This window comes from Triturus cristatus, chromosome 6, assembly GCF_964204655.1.
Source record: "Triturus cristatus chromosome 6, aTriCri1.1, whole genome shotgun sequence".
In the NCBI taxonomy this organism is placed as follows: Eukaryota; Metazoa; Chordata; class Amphibia; order Caudata; family Salamandridae; genus Triturus; species Triturus cristatus.
Genome location: NC_140589.1, coordinates 669,646,168 through 669,669,337, shown reverse-complemented (window position 1 = coordinate 669,669,337; position 23,170 = coordinate 669,646,168). Strand labels below are relative to the sequence as shown.

The 23,170-nt window shown below is 44.7% G+C and overlaps 1 protein-coding gene across 2 annotated transcripts in view; it reads right to left on the bottom strand.

The window, feature by feature from the left end:
• Positions 1-23,170, bottom strand: part of RRAGD (Ras related GTP binding D) — a 268,714-nt gene that overhangs the window by 182,929 nt on the left and 62,615 nt on the right. Inside the window, exon 1 of one of the 2 annotated variants that reach the window (XM_085611167.1) lies at positions 13,753-14,205. The exons of the other annotated variant lie outside the window; for it this stretch is intronic. Within the exon in view, the coding sequence (XP_085467293.1) occupies positions 13,753-13,897 (145 nt within the window). The 5' untranslated portion in view covers positions 13,898-14,205. Of the gene's footprint in view, positions 1-13,752; positions 14,206-23,170 lie in introns of those variants that run through there. 2 annotated transcript variants of the gene reach the window in all.

Below are 23,170 nucleotides of genomic sequence, written 5' to 3'. Positions count from 1 at the left end.
GTATATATATAATTATACATGGACAAATATGTCAATTATTAGATGCCAACTAAAAATGCTCTATACCTATTGATATAATTTATGACAGAAGTTATAATGGTTTCTATTACAGAGAAATCGATCAATTGTGAATTGTAAAACAAATGAACACTATGTTCTCATTGAAAAATTATTCGATTTACAATGTTTGATGATAGGATTCTATATTTATTGCGGAGTGAGAACACTATGTTCCAATTGGATGTTTAGAATTACATATCTAATGCATATCTAGGTGAAAACTTCTTGCATTTAACAGAGGTTGGCAAATACATTGAGATCATGGGTAATATCTGTATAGTTCAAATTGAAGTCCCATGTTTATGTTTAGTAGCAAACTGTGTTGGCAATTGTCTAAGCGGTGATGTAATTGGTCAGCTTATATAAAGTTACTGATTGGTCCTGCGCGTCATGTGATCAAGACTGCCGTGGGCAGTCGAAACGCGTCAGGCTGAGCTGAGCACTTGCTTGAAAATGCACTTTGCACTTTAATCTGCACCGTAAATAAAAAGAAATTATTTTCCACGAAGTGGTCCGTACCTGTTCTTTTGGATCCTATTGGATTGTTCCAGGACTTGTGGCTGTTATACATATATATATATATATATATTCATATTCATCCTGGAGCGTTGAAATTATCCCCTCAGGTTGCAATAATTCAGAACCGTTGCCTTTTCTTACCATCACTAAGAATCCTCTTTTGCTGTGATTTGGATTAAAAGTAATGGGGTTCTATACGTCTTCTCAGTACAACTGCCTATTAAGAAGCATCTATACTGTTCTAGTAAAATATAATGCACGATTTTTTAATATATTTTTTTTTTACAAGTATATGGCCACCACGTTTAGGCAGTGGTTTGTATTCTTTTCTTCACTTTTATTTTGTGGAATATACTTGCTATAAAAAAATAAAAGGAAATTGAACAGTTGCAACAGTTTCCTAATGCAAAACCTGTTAGCGCTGTCAATGCTGGTTTTCTTTGTAACTGACTAAGAAGTACCCTGCCCCAGTGCTCAGTAGCCCTCACTCCAATCACCCTCAGTTGGGGACTACGAGGCTGCCAGACCGGAAGTAAACAATGCATGTCTGAGCACATGCTGCATATCCTGTAGATCTCCCGACACTGGAGAATCTGAAGTTCTTGGTGCAGTCAAGTCTCGAGCTCAGCACAGCTCCTCAGACCGTGTGCCAAGAGCGCCTCAGGAAGCAGTAGTTCTTCTCAGAGCAAACAGCAGAGACAGCTCGACACAATTGTTGATTTGTCACCCTTCTGTGATCTCCCTCTAACTACTACTGACTAGAGGCAGTCCAAATCTGAGATTAGTTGTGTTAGTTGACATCTGAGGGAAAATTACATCAAATGTAGAAAAACAATAGGAAAATTCATATTGCTATGTTTTTTAGACCAACCCCCAAAAACAGTAAATAGAGCAGGTCAAATTGTTCTCTGTGTATTTATTGTAAACATTCCTTAATGTTTAGAAACGATTTCACTGAAATATAGAAGAGGCTTGAACTCTATAGGCCATTTCACTTGAGCTACATGTTTTAAGTCTTAGGCCCCGATTACAAGTCTGGAGGCCCAAGGACCGCACGACTCGTGGGGGCACAGAGGTGGCGGTCCAGCCACTGCCGCACCCGTGGTCCAACCGCCCTATTAGGACTTTGGCAGTCAGACTGCCGTTCCACCACCGCAGCTGCCAGGGAACCGCGTTTGCTGGTGGTCCCGTGATGGTCTGAGGGCTGCAATATGCTTGGTGGTGCCCTGAGGCACCACCAAGTTCATTACAACTTTCCTCACCACCAACGGTCTCATGGAGGTTCTTTCTCAATAAATGAAAAGGCTGGCGGTGATGAAAGAAAGGGGGCCTTACAGTGGCACCTCTTGCCTCTTTGCATGGGTTGCATGCAGGGGGTCACATATTGTGCTCCACCCTATATTTCTGCACCCCCCGTTGCTGCACAGGAAGAAATGCACAACATGGTGCATTTTTTCCTGTGCAGAAACGTGCACTGGTGGTCCCATGGCAGTGCTGTTTCAGGCTCACAATGAGCCTTTAAACAGCACCGACGCAGGACTGCAATGCTGCCCACTTGCCAGACCACAAAATGACTCGTAATCTGGCGGGTGGCGGTACTGGAGTGGAGTGGTGCGTGCTGCCCGCTCCAGTCCCACTGAAACTCATAATCTTAGTGTCTAGTTCACCGTCTCCCTCTCAAATCGCTCCTCCCATTTGTGTCCTGATACTAGGATCTGAGAGTTTAGACACATTTTGTCAGGCCCACTCTACAAGTCTGTGTCGCTATGGTCCCAGTCATTACTTACGAATTTATGATGATCCTAGATGATTTCCTGCATGTCTACATTTTATAGCAGGCAAGTGGGAGATTAAAAAAAAAAAATTGTCGGAAGAATGTATTTTCCCCATTGACTTATTTTGAAAAAGACAGCAATCTGCCTGAACCGGATCTATTAGCATTTAATATTTGGAAGTTTAATAACAGCACAAACAAAAACACAGTACTAAACTCTGTTTTTGTATGCGCTTGCAGAACTGCCAAAAATAAAATGTCGAGGCCGTCACATGCTCTAATCTCCCCCTTTAAGAATTAATTACAAAGCATTAACTTTTGATGTGAGAGGTAAATTTTGGAGGGAGAGACAGGAACGTGCGTGACATACATTAACATTTCACTTTTACCTAGTGTCCAGCAGATCATGATTGGGTAAGAGAGGCGCAGACCACCAACATGTGTGAGAAAGGCTGCTTTATTGAAACAGGTGCGCATCACAAAAACTCCTAGGCCTTCCGCCTTACTAAACTAAAACTTCACTTTACAAATGTCATCACCTAATTTCCTACCCCCACCTCTAAATGTCCTGCCCGCCATGTAACATAAACCAGAGAGCATTTTACTCATAACATACTGCCCTCCTACAATTGTGCTCTTTAAAACTTCCCCTGCTGTGGAAACATACCTTTTTAGGGGTACTATAGTGCAGGGTCACCCTTTTTTCCACGGGTTCAAAAACCAACAAAGTAGAGATCAGCACTGAAGTAGGAATAAATAACAAGTTTATTAATCACTCATGAGTGGGACCACGTCCACACAGCTCTCTCAAGTGTTGGAGGAGGTAGTACACTGAAGTCACAGAACACAGAGCTTTTATACAGTTTTTCTGCAGTGTAAGAACGTGAACAGAAATAAGAAGAGCAAGTTTTGGAAATAGTTATCAACAAACAAGGGCAGATAAAAACTACATGGTCAGCAAAGTGGGAGGAAGAGCAGAAATGCTTATGGCAGCAACAAATGATTGACAGTCAACAGATGTACTGGCAGCTACAAACTCTCAGCATATGCATTGCATTGCATTTAGCTGAGTCAGGAAGTCAACTAAAATAGATAGCACAGGCAGGAAAAGACGAGCAGCAGAGGACGGGAGAATCACGAAGGAAAGGAAATGAACACCTCAGCCAAAATGGCTGCTGCTTATGCCAAATAAAATATTACATATTTTCCACACTGTCACTAACCAGTGTGTCTATTAACATCTACTAAACGTAACTGCCTGTAACGTAACCTTTAACTTCCTGCCTCTTTCGGGTGTGAGCTTGTTCACACCCTTCTTTTCAGCCTGATTCACTGATGACAACAACAACAACATCTAAACCCATTCAAACTTCTCGGCCAATTGATAACCACGTTGCACCTGTCTCAAACCGGCAATCATACAATTCCTTTACCCAAGCGCACTTGTCTCAGACAAAGCTACCTGCCCCTAACGCAAAAATCGCCATGTTGAAATTGCCCTCCAGGGTCAACAACTAATGACTAATGATGGGCTGCACTGTGCTATCTAGTCATAAAATGGTGGGTGGCAACCCAAAATCGCTGGCTAAATACCCTTCGGTTACAACCATAAACGGTCGTAGCCCAAAAGGTGCACAGTCTTTGGACTGCACCATTCCCCCCGTAATCCGGGGGGACAGACCTTCCCTCTTTCAGTGGTCCCCTAAACCTCTATTCAGCAATCTGAATCAGGTTTCTGCATGCAGGAATCGGGAGGCGGGAGACTAGACTTGAAATTGGTAGTATCCTGCCTGAATAGGGAGGGTTAACAAAGCGAAACCAAAGGGGATGATGGACGGAGTGTTAGAGCAAATCAAACACTCACCCCCAGTCAACTGATCTGGGTTTAATCCATCATCATTCTTTAGCTCACTCCACCACCCCAGTTCAGACATGGCCATATGCAAATCAGTCTGACCCTGTGCCTCATGGGAACAGTCCAGCCCGAACTGCCAAGCCATGTCTTTCCTGGACCGGAAACAAGCATCCTGGGACCGGTTTTGGGTTCATATGGCCATGTCTGAACTGGGGTGGGGGAGTGAGCTAAAGAATGATGATGGATTAAACCCAGATCAGTTGACTTGGGGTGAGTGTTTGATTTGCTCAAATGCTCCATCCATCATCCCCTTTGGTATCGCTTTGAATAGGGAGGGTTGGCATGTATGTGATTTGTCTTTGCCTGAAAATTCAGGAACAGACCGAACATCTATGGGTAATTTGCAAAATTTCCAAACTCTGAAGAAAATCTGCTAACTGTCCAAAATCTGCAAAGAACTAAGAAGTATGTGGTGAAAATTCTACTGTCCCTATCAATGACCTCGTTACAAAATGCATGGAGAGCTTCTTGCATGTCATTTTGGTGAAAATATGTGTACCTAATGTAATTTTGTTATTGTGATGAATTGCTGTACTGTATCGGAGTTCTAACTTTAGCTACTATTTAGAATAAATTTAACAAACAATGCATTAATTTATAAACTGCAATATTACATTCATTGCAGTCAACAGAGTGACCACACAAAACAGGGCAGTAGTATTTAACAACTCTTTCTTTAGTAAGTGATTTGACGATTGGGTCAAGAAGCCACTGAAAACTATGTTGGAGGTTTCTAAAGCTAAATGTATTCCCATTTCTACCTTTGGGAGTGAGATCTGGGGTTATGTGAATATAGAACCTTTAGGGCAGCAGAGAACAAATACTTTAGGGGTTGGACAATATACCCCCACTGAAACATTACATGAAGAGCTAGGTATGAGTTACATTGTAGATTATATTCAGTTCCGACCTCTTTTGTTATGGTGTACAGTCTGGCTAAAGGATGCTTTAAGTCTGAACAGATTAGTTATTTTAGACTATATGAAACTGTGTAATATTCGCTGGCTGGTATATATAGAGAGAATTTTAGAGTTTTAGGGAGCCCAGAGCTATATTTTAATCCTCAAAGTATTATAAAAAAATATGTTGTATGGTTAAAAGAGTCTTTTCACTTAAAGAATGACAGTGGAGATGGAATCCTTAGCATTATCCAAGCCATTGCACGGGAAATTTGTTATGGTTAAAACAGTCTCTGGGATAGAGCTATATAATTTTTGGAGATGTCTACCCACCAGCGTCATATTTTGACCTTTTTTAGGCTAGATATGTTCCATTAGTTGCTCTATCACAAGGGAATTTGGTATAAGTAATCTGATCCACCCATATGTACTTGTTATCTTCTCTCTAAATGCGGTACTGTGCACATTGTATTGATATGTCCCTTTTATAAATCTCTTTGGCACAAGTTTTTAAAACCTCTTTTTTTAACTTTGGAGTTTTAGCAGGCTAGGACTTTTCTTTTACATTTACAACTTTTAGCATCTCATGAAATGTGTTACAAATGTCAATGTTTCTTATGGGGGTTTACAGAGCAACACCATAGGGGAAGTTATTAGTGATATGGCTCTTGATGTTTTTATGTAAGCTTATGTCAGTATTTATATTTGTGTATGTTTTATTGTGCAATTGTGATGCTGATCATTAGGTCTCGCCTGACCCTGTGCATGCGCTGGTCTGGCGAGACTTATTGAGAGGGCTCCAAAAAGTGCTACCAGGCCAGCCTAGAGCTACAGTGCATGTGCGCGGGCGCGCGCGTCGCGCTTTACCACGATTACTTTCACTTTCGCAGCCGCACGGCCGCTTGGCATAGCCAATAGGTCTCGTTTTTGGGACCTTATAAGTATTTAGTTATGCAACTGTTGCATGGCTAAACACTTATAAGGTCCCAAAGGCGAGACCTATTGGCTATGCCAATGCTTGTTTTTCTGTTGTGACTTGTATGATTTTATCTTTTTTTTTTTTTTTTTTTTTTTTTTTTTTTTAAATCGATTAAAGTATAAACTAGCAAGTGATGTCGACAAAGGAAAAGATATAATCTTTTATTCAAGTTCTAGGCAAAATTAACCCCACCAGCTATGGGACACTACAACTGCTTCCCTCTCATTTGGAGCACACACATTCCAGTCTACCTATCAGGTGGACACATGTACACCATTCTACAGAGGGTACAGTGTGAATGAGCATACGCTCATAAGCTACAAAGACACACAAAAGCCACCACACTCCTCCGTTTTTATATAACAGCAGATGAAAATAAGAGAAAAGTAAGCAGGAAAACATCAAACCAATGGACTAAAATGTTCCCATAACTGGAAGAATAAAAGGTACATCCAGCAACACAATAAGTCAGATGGATGGCCAGACATGTGCCTTAGCATCTCACTCCCTCTAGAATTAAATATACCACCTCCCAGTCCAATCACAAAAACACAAACAGGAGCCACAAGGCAGAGTGATTTATGGTTATGATTTAAAAACTCTCTACTGGTACTCTCATGGCACTTCTAAAACACACATACACAGTTAAATAATGCTGTTTGCCATATAAGAGAGCATACTCAATCCTTTCCTACTCCAGAGTGTACCACACTATCCATAATAATTCGCTTAAACCATTCCACCGCCCCATTCATCTCAGGATTGTATAGAGATGCTGTTCTGTTCTTTATTATATTAACTAGGTACTCCCATATTTCTCGGGGATAAAAGCACTACTCCACTATCTTTTAATAATTTGCTACGTAAACAAACTATATGGAAAAAGCATAGCCAGAGGTTTGGTATCAGGTACAAACAATAAATCAAACTATGTAGAATGGTGACGCTGAAGTAGAAGAATGTGCTGGTGTCTTGGCCCACCCGTGTTAAATAGACCAAGAACAGCTAGAACCAGATAATCGCAAGGTTTACTATGGAGTAGCAAAGTGAGTCATTAGAATCATTAAAATCATTCACACTTTAAACCAGTTGTCACTTTCTATGTACTCACACAGTAACCACGGTGTACACCACCTTCTCAAACCAATCCACCAATAATCAACTTCAGTCTTGGTCTAGCACAGATCAACACTAAGGGACCAATTTCTAACTCTGGTGCAAGCGTTGGTATGAACTGCACACCTGGTTTGTACAATGTGAAGCTTTCAGTTTTTACCATGTGCCTAATGTGCCTCATTTCTGAGTTTTGGACCTACAAATTGGGTATAAAGAGATATTTACATAGTTTTCCCATTTTCTAGGCACACAAGATTTTTATTGATGTTGGTCAGTCTGATTTGTGCCACTTTTATAACTAATCCTGACAAGGGGGTAAATCAGAAAAACGTCTTTATTAAGCAGTAAGCAAGCTTAACCCCAATAGTGAATGGAAGCTACAACTGTAAACTTGACTCAAATACTCCATTGCCTTAGAATACCCTCACTTTTCATTCTACACACCCCCCACAAAAACACGGACAAGCCCACACTTCTCTCTCTGAACAGCAAAATAAACAAAAACTTCAGTGTCACCTTAGCACAGTGGTTGCTGAATTGTGGAGTTTCCAACAGCACGTTGGTAGCCATGTGATTGAGTGTACTTTTGAAAAGGGATAACAGAACATACCTGCACTGTCTAAAACGCTGAGTAGTTCATAGCTGCCAAGCGGTTCCATGTCCTGCGCAGCCCCTTCAGCCAGGCCTGGTATTTTATTCAACACTGTTGCATTTTGAAATGCATAGCTTTTCACAGTGTTAGAGAATCAAAAATTCCAGCATGCCACTTTCTTGTAGCGTCAATGCTGGGGCTGGCTGAAGGTGTCACACATGACGTGAGCTCTTGCCGGCTTGCTATAATAATGCGAAAAAATAAAAGGTAAGACTGAACATCAGTTTTGTAAATATTTCTTGGAAACCTTCCAAAATATCTCACACATTTTGATACCTGTGCTTGCACTATATTTTTTAATCTCACATATGTGATTTATTGTATGAAAAAAATAACACAGAACACTGCTTTTTGGGGCTATTTTTTTAGGTCGAGCTTTGGCAGCACATGTGCTGTCTATTCGGGACATACTGTATTCACTCTGTGGGCTTACAGTCTGCCCATTGCCCTTTTATTCGTCACATCGATTGTCGTTCAAAAATGCTTGCTTGCTAGTGGTTAATCCTTCCTCTTTGTCCCTCGTAGTTTTGCTTGCTTTCCTCCCACAGAGCACTTCCCAATTACTGTTAACATTACACTTCTGTGATTATGAGTTCATTTGAGGGACTATTTTTTTCTTTGATTCCTGCTCATGTCACTGTTTGCCCGTCTTTGGTGGTTCCGCTTCGGCACCCGTCACTTACTCTCCCCGTCCCGTTCAAATACCGAGATGAAATGTCAGAAGCTGTTTTCAAAATCGCCTCTTTAATTTTCTCTGATTTCAAAGTGTGAGGATTTCCCCCAAACCCCTCTCGCTTCTCTGCTTGTTGCTTTAGCTAGCCTAGGTCATCGGACCTTCAGCAGCCCAACCTTGCAGCGCAGTTAAGGGCAAGGCATGGGCAACTCCTGTTGAATTTTCTCTGACACTTGTTTATATAATGTGAACTCGAGTGACCCAAAGGTGTTGGAGTACTTTACATGAGCGCTAGTTACATTATACAATGTCATATTAATTTTTGGGTGCAATTTTATGGAGCGCAAACTTGACTGATCCAAAGGTATTGATGCGCTTTACAAAAGTGCCAGTTACATTTCATGAGGTCAGGTTAATTTTTTTGTTTTTCAGTGCACAGAGATTAATTTATGCCGACTCCGTCCAGGTTTATTATTTCCCCTCTACCTAACAAATAGGAGCAGCATTCGTCCCTCCAACCTCCTCTTGTGTCGCTGCATGCCCTCCCGCTGCCTCTTCCTGTCGTCCTCCTCCTCTCAGAACGCTAATTTCAAAGCACATTCACAGCCGCTCCCCAGGGACTGTGAGGCATTTTTTATTATATAATGTGAACTCGAGCAACCCAAAGGTGTTGGAGCGCTTTACATGAGCACTAGTTACATTACACATTGTCGAATAATTTTGGGGGGCATTTTTATACAGCGCAAACTTGACTGACCCAAAGGTATTTACAAAAGTGCCAGTTACATTACACAAGGTCAGGTTAATTGTTTTGTTTTTAGGTGCAAGGAGATTAAGTTATGCTGACACCGTCCCTGTTTATTCATTATTTTCAATCCCCTCTACCTGACAAATGGGAGCATTTTGTTGTTGCAACTATGTCTAGTGCTCCAATACGCAGGGGGTAGGTCACAGCTCGGGGCTTGCTGGTAACCGGTTGGTGCAAAAACCTTTTTGAATGGAAAACTCTGGAGAAGGATGCCTGCTGAATAGAGACCTGGGGGAGGAGGGATGTGACGTCCCCACCAATGGAAAGTACGTCACTGCTTTTTTTCATAGGCTGTTCAATACTCTAGTGATACAGTAGTACACAGAATATTATAGGGCTGTTGACGTCCACCGAGGCACTTGTGTTTCTGTCTCTGCATTAAAAAGCCTTGGAATGTGTCCATAAACGTTTCCTGAGGCCAGCATGTATTCCTGAATCACACAGACTGCATGACTCAGTGTGTAGTAATTGTATAGCTCTTCAATCCCTGGTGGCACTGCACTCAGGATAATGTGCTGCATGGCTAAACACTTATAAGGACTATAAGGCAAGACCGATTGGCTATGTCAATGTTTGTTTCTAAAATGCCTCTCTAACCAGCAACCTTACTTGAAATGTTTGTCTGGCTGTTTGCTTTGCTACATAATTACTAAGATCAGCTGAAATGCACTACTTCGCTTCACTTTTGTCTCTATTTGTCACATTATGGGCCCTCAAGCCCCACTAAAATAATTTATTTTGCTTGCCCTGTTTCATATTTTATAGAGTACTTGTAAAAAATATATATAGGTCTCGAATTTACGAAAGTTTGAGCTATTGGCATTGTAAATGACAATGCCTTTTATTTAGGTTTGTTTTTAAAACCAATATATAAAAGGAATGGTCATATACAATGCCAATAGATTAAACTCTCGCAACTGCGAGACCTATTACATTGCAAATATGTTCGGCACCAGTGCTATAAAAAAAAAATGTAAGTGTTATGAGAGAGCGTGTCCTGACAAGCTATTTGACAAAATAGTGCTCAGAGGATGCAATTAAAGCCTACCGAGTAAAAACACAGGTAACAGGTGGTGTCCCCATGGGAGGTTACAAAATGAGACAAGGCGGTACTAAGGAGGGACTACTAAGTCTATTGCCAAAGAACAGCCACAGTTTACATTGGACAATGACACAAGCCAATGAAAAATATGGGCGGAGAGTGGGCGGAGCTTCAAGTCCCTACCGGAATACTGCAAGCCTCAGAGCAGGGTATGCGCTGCCCAGGCTCGACCTAAACAAAACACATTCAAGATCTGATGAAATGCAACAATTGAAGCACCCATACATAGTAACAAACCAAACGAAACTACATTTTGAGCATTGACCTGAAATGTAATACATCAGCTTCTAGGGACACATTCCTTACGAGTTACAAGAGCCACTGCCATTAACGGAATGGGCATGTGACCATAAAGTTTACCTATAGTTTTGCTCAAAGCATAATTCAGTAGAAACGCTGCTTGGTTTTAGTCAACTGAAACCTATCTACTGTAAGCGGTGGCGCGCATATATGGCACAGAACTGTTGATAAACACAGAGGCCACGTGAATGTTTGTGACTTTAGAATTCCAAAGCCGCGCCCGTTTCCTGTTGGCAGTTATGGGTTATACCAAGGCGGCACGGGGAGGGGGGGGGGGGGGTGTATAGTGTCAAGCCTCGCTGCTCGCGTTCCTGGAGCCGCCTCTTAAGTGACTGGCACAGCTGCGGCCTAGGAGTGCACGGCCTGCTTTTTTTAAGCACTGACAGCTGACCTTTCAACCTTGGCGCAGGAGGATTTTGACAAGCACGACACATCCGGCTTCAGTGGGGTTTTGGAACTCTACGCATACTTGCTAACATGTGAGATCGGAAAGAACTGGGAGAAGCAGCAGGAAACATAACACTTTCGCCCATTGGCTTGTGAGGAATTTGCGTCAGAGTGAAATGCATTGTATTTATTGTTTTTATAAAGTGCCTCGTGGGTGCTTCAGAGCGCTTTTCATAGCAGCTGGATACCTAGATGGACTAAAGAATGGGAGTAGGTCGTATGGAGTGATTAAGTAGACTTTTGGCGTAAATGAAAGTTAAGAATATGTATAATCATGTTAAAAAAAGAGGTCAAACATTATGAACACCCCATTTTCTTAATGATTAGAAGAGCAAAAAAGTTTACTAAACCAGAACCCTAGAACTCATTCGCTTCTATGAATATCCACAAAAAGCTCCCTTTTGTCTCATTTTCATAGTATCGGCAAGAGTCCCAAACGCATATTACGTATATGTTGCGCAAAAGTTATTGCGAAAGTCAGCCTTCTTGATACATTGGGGAAATTATCTAAAAATGATGCATAGAAATCGTGAAATATTATTTATCAAAACAATCCCATCGAGGAATGTATTTCTTACGTTTATGTTATAAGAATTGTGGACTGCAAAATCGGCCCCTGTAAGAAAAGCAGCAGCGGTGGTGGACACCAGCATGGAAAGGCTTGAGGCAGAGCAACTCGTAATAATGGACTGCATGGGCAGGGTTTGGCACCACCTATATCCGTCCCCACTTTATACACCGTCAGCACCGCGGGATCCAGGATGCTGATGGTGCCGGCAGGGGTGTAGCAGGCTGGTTGCGGCCCTACCACTGCACTCGGACTCCCAGGACCGCTGTGCTCGTAATAAGCCCCCAAATCTCGGGTGACAGTTATGATTATTGCAGTTTTGCAGAGAGATATTAGTGCGGGTGCATGAATGCTATAACTGGCATTACATTTATAGCAGAATGTCTGATAATTAACCAGTGCCTCCCATTAACAGTTGCAATACAGAAACCTTGCCGCGCAGCACTGAGACTATCATTTAACGTATACAACCACTGCTACGAAGTGCACTGTTCCAATGAAGCGTAGGCACTAGTAAAAAGACCCAATGAGTCCCTTTAAAAAGCAAGTATTGTCCAAAGATGTTTTCCCATGGCAGAAAGGGTGAAAATTTGTAATTTCTGTTCTGCTGCAGTTCTGTGCAAATGACAACCATATTGAATTGCAATGAGGTGGAGAAAAGAGATTTCCACTTTTCTGTAGTTGATTATTAAATATGGATTCATTTGTTGGCTGAAGAAAGTAATTGCCTCGCGTATTCAAGAATGTGAAAATATCAATTTAAAACTGTATTCATCTAAAAAATAGCCATGTGAACCAACAAATATTTATAGTAATAATACAGATCAGGAAAAAAATGGATTGCTTATTAAATAGACTAAAAAGCAGTAACACGAAATACCAGGAATTCAAAGTCAGTATTTTATTTTAAGAAATTATACTTTTCCCAACTCTGAAAATACCTTCGGTCAGGTGGGTGATGGTCAACCTGATTTGTAGGAATGTCTTACAGCAGAAGGCTAGCTACTGTTTAAAGCAAGGATGTCGCGCGAACCCGTCTATATTTAATCACTTACAATCTGCTTAACCGGCCCATGCCTCTGTCATTTCTAACACAGGTAAACGTAGAAGAACGAAAGTAGGATAATAGCCCAGGCAACCAGGAGATTGTCCAAGAGGCCACGGCAAGTGAAAGGCCGCGAGAGTTGGAACTGTGATAACGTGATGCCTGGTCCAGGAGACAAGTGTTTGCTGCTGATGAAGTGAGAATGGTTCGTATCGTTCTCCTGGTCACTTTAAGATTCTGCCTTGCCTTTGTAATATATTTCCACAAACGCCAGTAGGTTTACAGTGAGCTGCGCGTCCATGTACAATAACCTGAGGGCTTACCTGAGTGTATGTCACTTCCCTCCTCCTGCTCTTCCCCCACCCACCACCTGTCCGATAATCCCCCACTGTGCCTAGAAAACTAGGTCGTCTGTGTGCAGAAGAGGCAGATTCACTCTCTTAGTGACAGGGCGCTGTGCACGTGTTGTACCAACTAAACAATACCGAAGTGACGTAACTGCGCGCTTAAATCACCAGGCGGCCCAAACGAGATGGTAATATGAAACACCTGCAAACTCATATAATAAAGCAGCGACCCCCAAAACCAAAACATGGCCAATGAATACAAAGTTAGCAGGGCGGCGATGTAAGCCCCCACTAGCGTCCACACTAAGTGTAGCGCTGTAAAAATCGATTCCCATCGAGGAGCTATAAACGGCGTAGCGGCCAGTTTTGAGTTGAGACTACAACGTGTGTGACCCTCTCCTTCCTGGAGCGGCAGTTAAAAAGAGGGAGAGAGAGGTACGTCTAATTCCACGATAATATATTTTGGAAACATTTAAGAAAGTCCCCCTCCGCTGCAAGGAAGGGGTGGGTTGAAGGGCAGTCTGCTCGCGGCACGGTGAGCGCCTTACCTCCCTCCTCGGGTCCGCTCTCGGCACCTCCGTCGGTGAGGGAGTCCCCGTCTCCGTAGCCCGCCACTCCGACCAGGTCATCGTCCTCCTCGTCCTCCGGCTCGCCGTCCTCCGCCTCCTGCTGCAGCTTGGGCGCCAGGCTCATCGTGCCCGCCAGCGGTGCCTGCGTGCGCCCAGGCCGGGCTCTCCCCGTGGCCTCTCCGCTCCTCCGGCCAGCAGCTTCCCCCGAGGAGCCGCTCCTCGGCTCGCACTTGGCAGCGACAGCACAGGGGGCGGACAGTCGGTCGGAGCGGCTGCGTGACCCCGGTCAGCTGATAGCAAGGGCCCAGCTCACTGCACGGAGTGACAGCAGCGGCAGGGTGACTGGCACACACTCCCACTGGCAGAGCGCCCGGTCTCCCCCGCAGCTACTGCACGAGCAACCTGACGCGATCCACTGCCCCCAGCAGAGCAGCCGGGCTCTCCCGCAGCCTGCAGTGAACTGCACGAGCAACCTGACGCGATTCACTGCCCCCAACAGAGCAGCCGGGCTCTCCCGCAGCCTGCAGTGCACTGCACGAGCAACCTGACGCGATTCACTGCCCCCAGCAGAGCACCGGGCTCTCCCGCAGCCTACACACTGCATCACTCCCACTGGCAGAGCGCCCCCCCCCCGCAGCCTGCAGTGCACTTTACGAGAAACAGCGATTCACTGCCCCCAGCAGACCACCCGGGCTCTCCCACAGCCAGCAGTGCACTCACTGCACGAGCAACCTGACGTGATTCAATTCCCCCAGCAGAGCATCCGGGTTTACCTCCAACCTACATAATTGTATCACTCCGACAGGCAGAGCACAGGGTTCCCCCACAGCCTACGCACACTCCCTCTGGTAGCTGAGCCCCCATGCTTCAGTGCTCTGCACGAGAAACCTGACGTGATTCACTATCCCCAGCACCCCACAGCCTACACAGCATCACAGGGCCGGTCCTAGGACTTGTGGGGCCCTGGGCGGAAGGGAAAATGTGAGGCCTCTCTAATTTGAATGTGACCTCACAAGAATTGACATCATAGAAAACGCAACATCACAGGACTATTGATCATCTTTGTCACTGCTGAAGAGACCTAGGAGCATATGTACGACAGAATGGAGAAGCATGGCGTTAAGCAAACATTGCTAACACCACGCTTCTCCATTCTGAAAACGCAGGGCTGCACCATATTTACAAGAATATGGTGCCGCCAGGGCTTTAAGTGGGCCGGGTCTGACCACCGGCAGTTTTTTTAAGGGGGCCTCGAAACGGATCTCTATCGGACTCTGTTTTGTGCCCTGGCACAGGCGGTCACCCCCCCCCCCCCCCCATTGCAGTGGCAGCAGGCACACCAATGTACAAGTGGTGAGCGTTGTAGAGGAAGGGAAATCCTTTAATGAGTCGTTTTCTCTCTGGATTTCCCTTCTCTTTTTGAAACTCAGGAGCAGCAACATTGTCGTGGTGTCACCAGGGCTTTAAGTGGAAGTATTTTCAATATTATATACAAGCCATAGTTGCTGCTTATTTATCTTATGCAACTAGCAACCATTGACAAAGCCAATGGTCCTGACTTGTAGGTATGATGTGACTTGTTGTTATCATATATCCGGACACAATGACAGGAACAGCATAATACAAGTCGGGCAGCACACTGTGCTAAACACAGATTTTTAGCTTACGTTGTTTTTAAGCCACACCCTTAATTACATTGACCACGCCCCTTTGAGAGACCCCCCCTGTTTTTTCATCCCACTTAAAGCCCTGGGTGCAGCCCTGCATTTCCCCCTGTGCTGGCGCTAAATTAAGCTGTCTAGCACCAACGCAGGCACCCGTGCTCCATAGTGCAAGGGTGCCTGTGTTGAAGGGAATCTTGAAATGCTGTTTTGTAACTTCTATGTGTGCTGCTGAATGCAGCACACATTAAAAATGCAAAACGGCATTTTAAAAAAATGATTATTTATGTGCAGGAAGGGGGACCTTCCTGCACATAAACAATCATAGGCAATTTGCTGTTTCTATGTGTGCTGCACAGGGCAGCACACATGGAAACAGCAAAAACGAGGAGAAATAAAGCATTTCCCCTTGTTTCATCTGTTTAAGACCAGGTTTTCCCTGGTGTTAATTTTGGCGCTGCCTCCTATTTATGCTGCCCTTGTAAATAGGGGGCAGTATCAATATCAATGGGTGTTGTGGTGGAACGCCCTCAGCAACACCCATTGCCTTCTATGTGAAAGGGTGCCTTATTTACAAGGCAGTGTTAAGCCATGTTAAGTGGCTTTACACTGCCTTGTAAATAAGGCAAGGCCCCTTTTGCCATCACAGCGTCACTGGAAGTGACGTTGTGAAGGCGATAGGGGCTTGTACATATGCCCCCCTAGTGTTGATATCAGTAACATGGATTAAAAGATTATCCAAATGAAATACGTCTATCTATTTTAAAACTGTATTAAGTGGATAAAACTGCATTAAGTGGATTACATTGGTCACATTGGATGGAAAATCTAGACATAGATCTCACAAAGATGGCTATTCTTACTCCAAGTTAACTGATTGTTGCCAGATTAGTGCATAGTAATAACTTGGGAGCATTGCAGAAAATAAATTGAATGACATCACTGGTGAAAATTACGTAACAGGATATAGTGAGATGAAGTTGAATTTAGAAACGTATACCTTTTGCATTCTTATTTGAGAGCTTCATAAATCACAGGCCAGAACAAAAAAAGGGCAGCAGAGTTCTGTAGAAAAAAAGCTTTCGGATTTAGGATACAGAATGAATATAGTCTCCTCACAAGGGGTGGAAGCCAAGTGAGGAAATATAAATTTTTTATTAAAGGCAGATAAAAGCAAACATTGCCATCTGATAATAAAGAGATAAGTAAATTGATAAGTACATAAAAATGCAATTTTAGTGAAACAAATAACTTAAAAGTTCTAGATTATTCTCGTTGGGTGGGCTCCCTGGTATTGATTCATTACGTAATCTTTAGTACCTGTGTGTTTAAAGTGAAGGTATGCTGCAAATTTAAGGGTTTTTTCATACTAAGGTTTTTCATCTGGTGTCAGAACTGTAGAAAGTGGCAGAATGGCAGGATTCGGATAAAAATCCCCCAATCGCCCTGTTGGAAATGGCCCTTTTTGCAGGGTCATTCCTAAGCTTTTTGCCTTTCTCCTGGATTTTTCCTAACCTGTTCTTGTTGGCTTTATGACTGGGCACTTTACCACTGCTGATCAGTGCTAAAGTGCATATGCTCACCCTTTGTAAATATGACATGTGAATTGGTATATCCATGATTGGCTTATTTGGTTTACCTGTTAGTCTCTAGTAGCGTGGCCTGTGTGTGCCCAGGGCAGGTAAACCAAATGCTGCTGGTGGGCCTGCAGCGCTGGTTTGCGCCACCCACAGAAGCAGCTTGTTAAGTGTGTCTCAGACCTGCCACTGCAGGGTCTGTGTGCAGTCCAGAACTGCCATCTTGGCTGTGAAGTGCACCCACTTCCCAGCCCCTGAACCTTCCCTTGGCATCATGTAAGGCACCCTTATGGTAGGGTGCATTGTATGTGTAAGGTAGGACATGCCCTGGTGTGTGTAGCATGTCCTGGTAGTGAATTACACCCAATTTCGTTTTTCACTACTGTAAGGCTACCTGTTCTCCATAGGCCAGAATGGGCAGTTTGACTATTACACTCTATAGTCCTAACTGACCCCAGGAACATGGTAGAAAAACAAATTTAGTATGCCTGAGCTCAGAATATTAAAATACATCTTTTAGTGACGTTTATTTTTATATTCTGTGTTTGAAAATACCACTTTTAGAAAGTAGGTATTTTCTTGCCTAAGCCTTCCAGTGTTCTCTGCTGTTATGTGTATTGGCTGTCTGGTTTTGGAGTGCCAGGGCTGGGGAATTCGAGGACACAGGGTGAAGTGTCCCAGTGGTGAATAGAGAGATCTGCATCTAGATGGGTGGGAGGAGTTGCACCTGGGACCTGAATAGCGCCGTGCCTTCCCTCCACAATGCTGGCTCCACCTCCTGTGGTGCGTCTGATGGCAGACCCCCTCTTTCTGAAAGGAAGGATGCAGCCAGGTAAACAAAGTGCTCCTGGACTGAGCAGAACTGGTTCTGGCTGGGTTCAGTGGCTTGTGACTCTTTAGAACAAAGACTTTTGGGGTATAAATATCTGTGCTGAAACTCCTACAATTTGTATTGCTCCTGGACAACAAGAAGAACCTCTGTCCGTGTAACTGAAGGAATCTGCAGGAGAGGACTGTCCTTGTGCTTGTGTGCTGTTTCTTGGACTAGCCTGCAGTGGTTACTACTGGACTTGGAAGAAGAGGAAAAGGACTTTGAAGGAACTTTTATTTTTGACTACATCAATCACCCAAGGGCTAGAAGAGAGCTAGCCTCCTTCAGGATTCTCAGGCACATCAGACTCCACCACCAGCCTCCTGTTTCCTCACAGCGAGGATTTCTATCTGCAGGTGAGGCTCCTGTGAGTTCCAGGGCCTCTAGTTCTACTGTGGAGAAGAGAGTGCTGAAAATTGTCGCTAACGCCCGTTAGCGAGCCGCCACAGCAGAAGAGCGTAAGGAAAATCGTCGCGCTGCTGCCGAAGATTATCGCATTGCATGCTTGCGGGCCTCAAAGTGCTCGCTAACCAAAGATCATCGCATCGAGTTCATCGCTTCACGACATCGCAGCGCGGACGTCGAGCGTTTGCCATTTTTATCGCATCAGGATCATCGCTCTCTCGCGGAGCGCCATTTCTTTTCATCGCAACAAGATTGCACACGCCACTGGCTCGGCGCATCATCCTCCCTTTGCGGCAAGGATTTCATCGCCTCGCCGGCTTAGCGTATAGTAGTTTGTCGCTTTGCCCTGCACACAAATTAGCGCATCATCCTCCCTTGCGTCAAGGATTCAACGCATCGCTGGTTAGCGTAAGGAAAATCATCGCTACAACTCCTTAGCAACATTTTTGTTGCTTTGCTACAGAATCCAGGTATCTTGTGAGTAAAAGGGTCGCAGAGACCACTGCCTTGAACTGAACTCCTCTTTGCACACCTTGAACTATTTTTGCAGCATTTTAAGAGTAACCCTATTTTTCTAGTATTGTGGATTTTTACTGTTATTGGTCTTGTGTTAAGTCAATATATAAAGATACTTATTTTTTATAACTACTTGTGTGGTGTCCCTTTGTAGTGTTCTTCGCTGTGTTACTGTGTATGGTCATAAATGCTTCACACACTGCCTCTGAGATAAGCCTAGCTGCTCGTGCTACGTTACCATAGGGTTGAGCAGGGGTTATCAAAGGGTGTAGCCCGCTTACTCTGACTTAGGAAGAAGGTCCCTACTTGGACAGTGGCCAGCCACTGCCTACTAGAGACCCCATTTCTAACATTGGTGGTCAGCGGTGAGTATCTGGACTTGCATTTATGATCGCATACAGTAATTATAGTGTACACTACTAGTGAGTGCAGACCATAACACAACCACGCACGTTTTAAGGTTTTGGTTCCTTTTTTGATTCATCATTGCCAGTTATTGCTACAATGGGTCTTGCTGAAATGAGGCCTACTTTTTATATAGAGGATCTGTTGACCTACAGTCTAGAAGAGCTAAGGGGGTTCTGTGAGGAGAGAGGTTTAGCAGTGAGTAGGAATGAGACTCAGCTATCCTTGCAGACATCCCTGAGGCTTTGGCAACAAGACAGATGGAGATTCTTGGAGTCCCAGTACACCTACCAAGAGGGTAGTTGGTCTGAGGGTGGCTCTGGAGAATTTGAAGAGGATGGAGAAAGTGTTATGGAATATCTCAGAGGTGGGGAGTCCCTTGCTGAGTTTAGTGCCTATGGTAGTGACGGATTCCCTTTATAGTCCCCAGAGGAGTTGGTGGACAGGTGGGAGGGTCCCATAGGTAGGGAGTCCCTTGCAGGGTCTAGTGCCCAGAGTAGTGCCCAATCCCCTTCATGGTCCCCAGAGGAGTTGGACAGACAGAGGGAGAGGGAGAACCAGCTGGAATTAGAGAGGCTCCAAATGGAGATTGCCCAGCTGGAGGCACACCTAGCGCAGATAGCAGTAAAGGAAAAGTTAGCTCTGGAGGGTAGGTTATCCCCTGAGCGCAGTGTTGTCTGGATTCACCAGTGAGGGTGGGGTCCAGTGGTGCCAGCAAAATTATTTGTGTTGATGACAGTGTAGTACACCCACCCAGAGATGTGGCACCTGACTCGGAGAAGGGGGTTGATCTACACCAGAGGATTCAAGGATATGAGGTAGCTCCAATGGTGTGCAGTGTCCCTGAGATGGATTGGGGAACTAGCGCAGGGGCCCATAGTCCTAGTGAGGGGAAGGACACCCTACCGACTCTAGATGTGAGGTGCAGGGAGAGGGGTTCCCCCGTGGTTGAAGTCCTGGTGTATGAGTGTGAGAACCGCCCAGAAGAGTGTGGGTTGAGTGATAGAGACAGTCATGTAATGTCTCGCCCATTTCAGGAGAGTGGTGTGGGGTACGTATGTGAGGCACTGGATTGTGAGGTGAAGGTTAGCACCTGCGTGGAACTGTGTAATCCAATTGTGGGAGAGCATATTGTGAGTTCCTGTTTTCCAGAGCTAAACCAACACCTGTTAGAGCGTGAGTTCTCTGATCATAGGAAGCTTGCACAGGAGGCAGACCTCTGGGTGAGTACCAGAGGCTCTGTAGAGGCATTAGGGAATGACCCTAACAGGAGTGGTTCAGAGGTCTTCCAACCCAGAGTGGTGGAAGAGGTCTGGAGTGATGCAGCTAGGTCCCCCTTGTTGTGAGGTGGTTGTAGGGCCTCACATCCTGTCTCGTGGGAGCAGGAGTGAGACTGGGATAGGTCTCAAAGTGCCCCCAACTCAGTCTCCAGTACTGGATGGGTCCATGAGGGAACACCAGGTAGGGAATCTAGTCTGTCCAGATGGACAGTCAGTTGTGGGGAGTCTCCCCGTGTTAGGTGAGCTGAGTGTGCCTGTAGTCAGGCCTCCATCAGTTCTTGTGTCTGGCAGTGCCACTCCTAGGGGGAGGGTGCAGAAGTCCAGCTTGAGGGGTGAGAGGCAGAAGGAGCCCCCAGTGGGAGAACCAGTGGGTCAGGGGCCAGTCAGGAGGGCTGAGCCCCAGAGGAATTACCATGGTGACACCACTTCTGTCCTGGGAGATCTTCGCGCCCTGTCAAGTGGACAGGGACCGGGAGATCTGCGCCAGTCAGACTGTCATGCAACACAGGAATTCTGTGTTATCCTCGGGGAGGGTGTTTGTACTCCCCAGAAAGTCCTGGTTCCCCAGGCAGTTGTTCAGCTGCAGGGGTTGGTCCCTGAGTTGGGAAGTCAGGTCCAGGTGTTGTATGACCTGGAAGGGGGGGGGGGGGGACAACTGTAAGCAGTGTCCCGACCATTTTTTTTTCTAAGAGCACCACTCCAGGTGGGAGGGTGCAGTATGCTGAAAGGGGGTGCAGAGGGAGGGAGTCCTCGCCTCTGACCCCTGAGGGGCTTTTCAGGTTGGTAGATCGGTTGCAGGGTCAAGGCTAACCATGGGCGTTAAACTACGCTCCGCTCGCGGAGCTTGCTAAGTTTAGGTAACTTCGCGATTCGCGTAGAGCGCGAAGTTGCAGATTGCTACGCAATCTACTGCGTAGCGTAGTAGTTTTGCATTCTCGCGCGCGGTAACGTCTTACCGTGATTCTGCATTCGCCAACTCGCTTTTCTGTCCGTTTGCGTACGCCACGAGATTTGTAATATCAATCCCGCGAGAGTGTGCGAACACGTCATTAGGGCGCGCGAGCTGACTTCTGGCGGCTGTCTTGGTAAGATCGCGATCCTGAACATGCAAAAACTACAATCTGGCGAAGAATATCTCTCGAGCTTCATAAAACCTTCTCTAAAATGATCATTTTGCTCAGAAAATCTCCTCAGATTGTGATTTTGCTGTAGTCTTTTGTGTAAGGAGTCCTTTAATTTTTTTTACTCTTTTTTTCAAGAGGAAGGAAGTGCCCCTGAGTCTCCAACTTCCTGTTCCTGTCCACCCGGCTCCTCCCAGTGCTTTGTCCATGTGCTGATCACTTTCATTTGGATTTGGAGCTGGAAGGATCACTTTTTGTGTCTGTCTGCTGTATCATACCATTGGATTGGATTTATTTGAGGACTTTTTGATTTGAGATTTAATTTACTACAAGTAAGTTGGAGAATTGGTGTGTTTGTTTCATTGGGGCTTGTTTGTACCTACATTTTTCTGGGATTTTCATTGTTTTTAAAAATTATTGTTGTGGGAGGCCTGTACTTTCAATAGGGGCCTAGTTGTTTTTCTCTGCAATTTCAGCCAGTAGGGTACTCATGGGTCCATGTTTCTGTGGTATCTGTTGAATTTAAACATCATGTAGATCATGGATGGCATAGGATTGAAATGCTAAATGTGGCTGTGGTGTATTTCACTGTTTGTGTGTGTGTGTGTGTGTGTGAAATACCTTTGTTGGATGTGTGTGCTTGATGTGTAACTTCTTTCCAATCCTTTCGTAGCCCTGTTGATTTTCATTTTTGTATTAAAGCTGTGTTGTTTAGCAGGCCTCCTTTGTCCGGTCATATATAGGCCTGCTTCAGTTCATTGTTTTCCATGGCCTGTTGTGACTGTGAGTGGCCATGTGGCTTGTGGCAATTTTGTGGTGGTAGTTTAGTAGTGTGTGCTTCTTTTTCCAAAAAGGCCTGCATTTCTTTTCTTTGTTCCCCTTGGCTTATGCTTGTTGTTGTTGTGTCCTGGCCATGTGTGTGGCGGCCATTTTGTGAAGGCAGGCATTGTGCTTTTGCCATATGCTTACATTGTCTGTCTTCCATTTCTTGTTGTTGTGGGTGGGTAGCGGCCATTTTGTGGAGCCATCCAAGCAGTGTGCTTGCTTTTGCTATTCTGTTCCAAGCTTGTGGCCTAGTCTGCCAGTAGTAGTCCCAGAGGTAGTCATCCTCAAATCATGGGTGAATAAAAAGAGTTTGTGTTGTCTGCTGAATTTTTACACCATGGATGGCTTTGGATTGAATTGCAAAAGGTGTTTTTTGGGGTGGAAATGCAGTTTTTGGGTGTGTGTTAAATAAATAGGGCTTTTCAGCCAGTAGGTAACCCTAGGGATTCAGCTAGCGTACTTTTGGTAACTCTGCACAGCGCGACAACGCGGACTTACAGTTTTTGTCATTTTCGCGCTCTCAATATGCGTGTTCGCGCACGCGATAACGACTTTTTGTACAGTTCGCGATGCCGAACACGCAGAATTTGCAATCTGGCAAACAATATCTCGTGAGCAACATAAAACCTTCTCGAAAATGCTGATTTTGTGCATTTTGCTAAAAAAACTCATCAGGTTGTCATTCTGCTGTAGTTTTGGAGCACGGAGTCACTTTTATTTATTTAAAAATATTTTT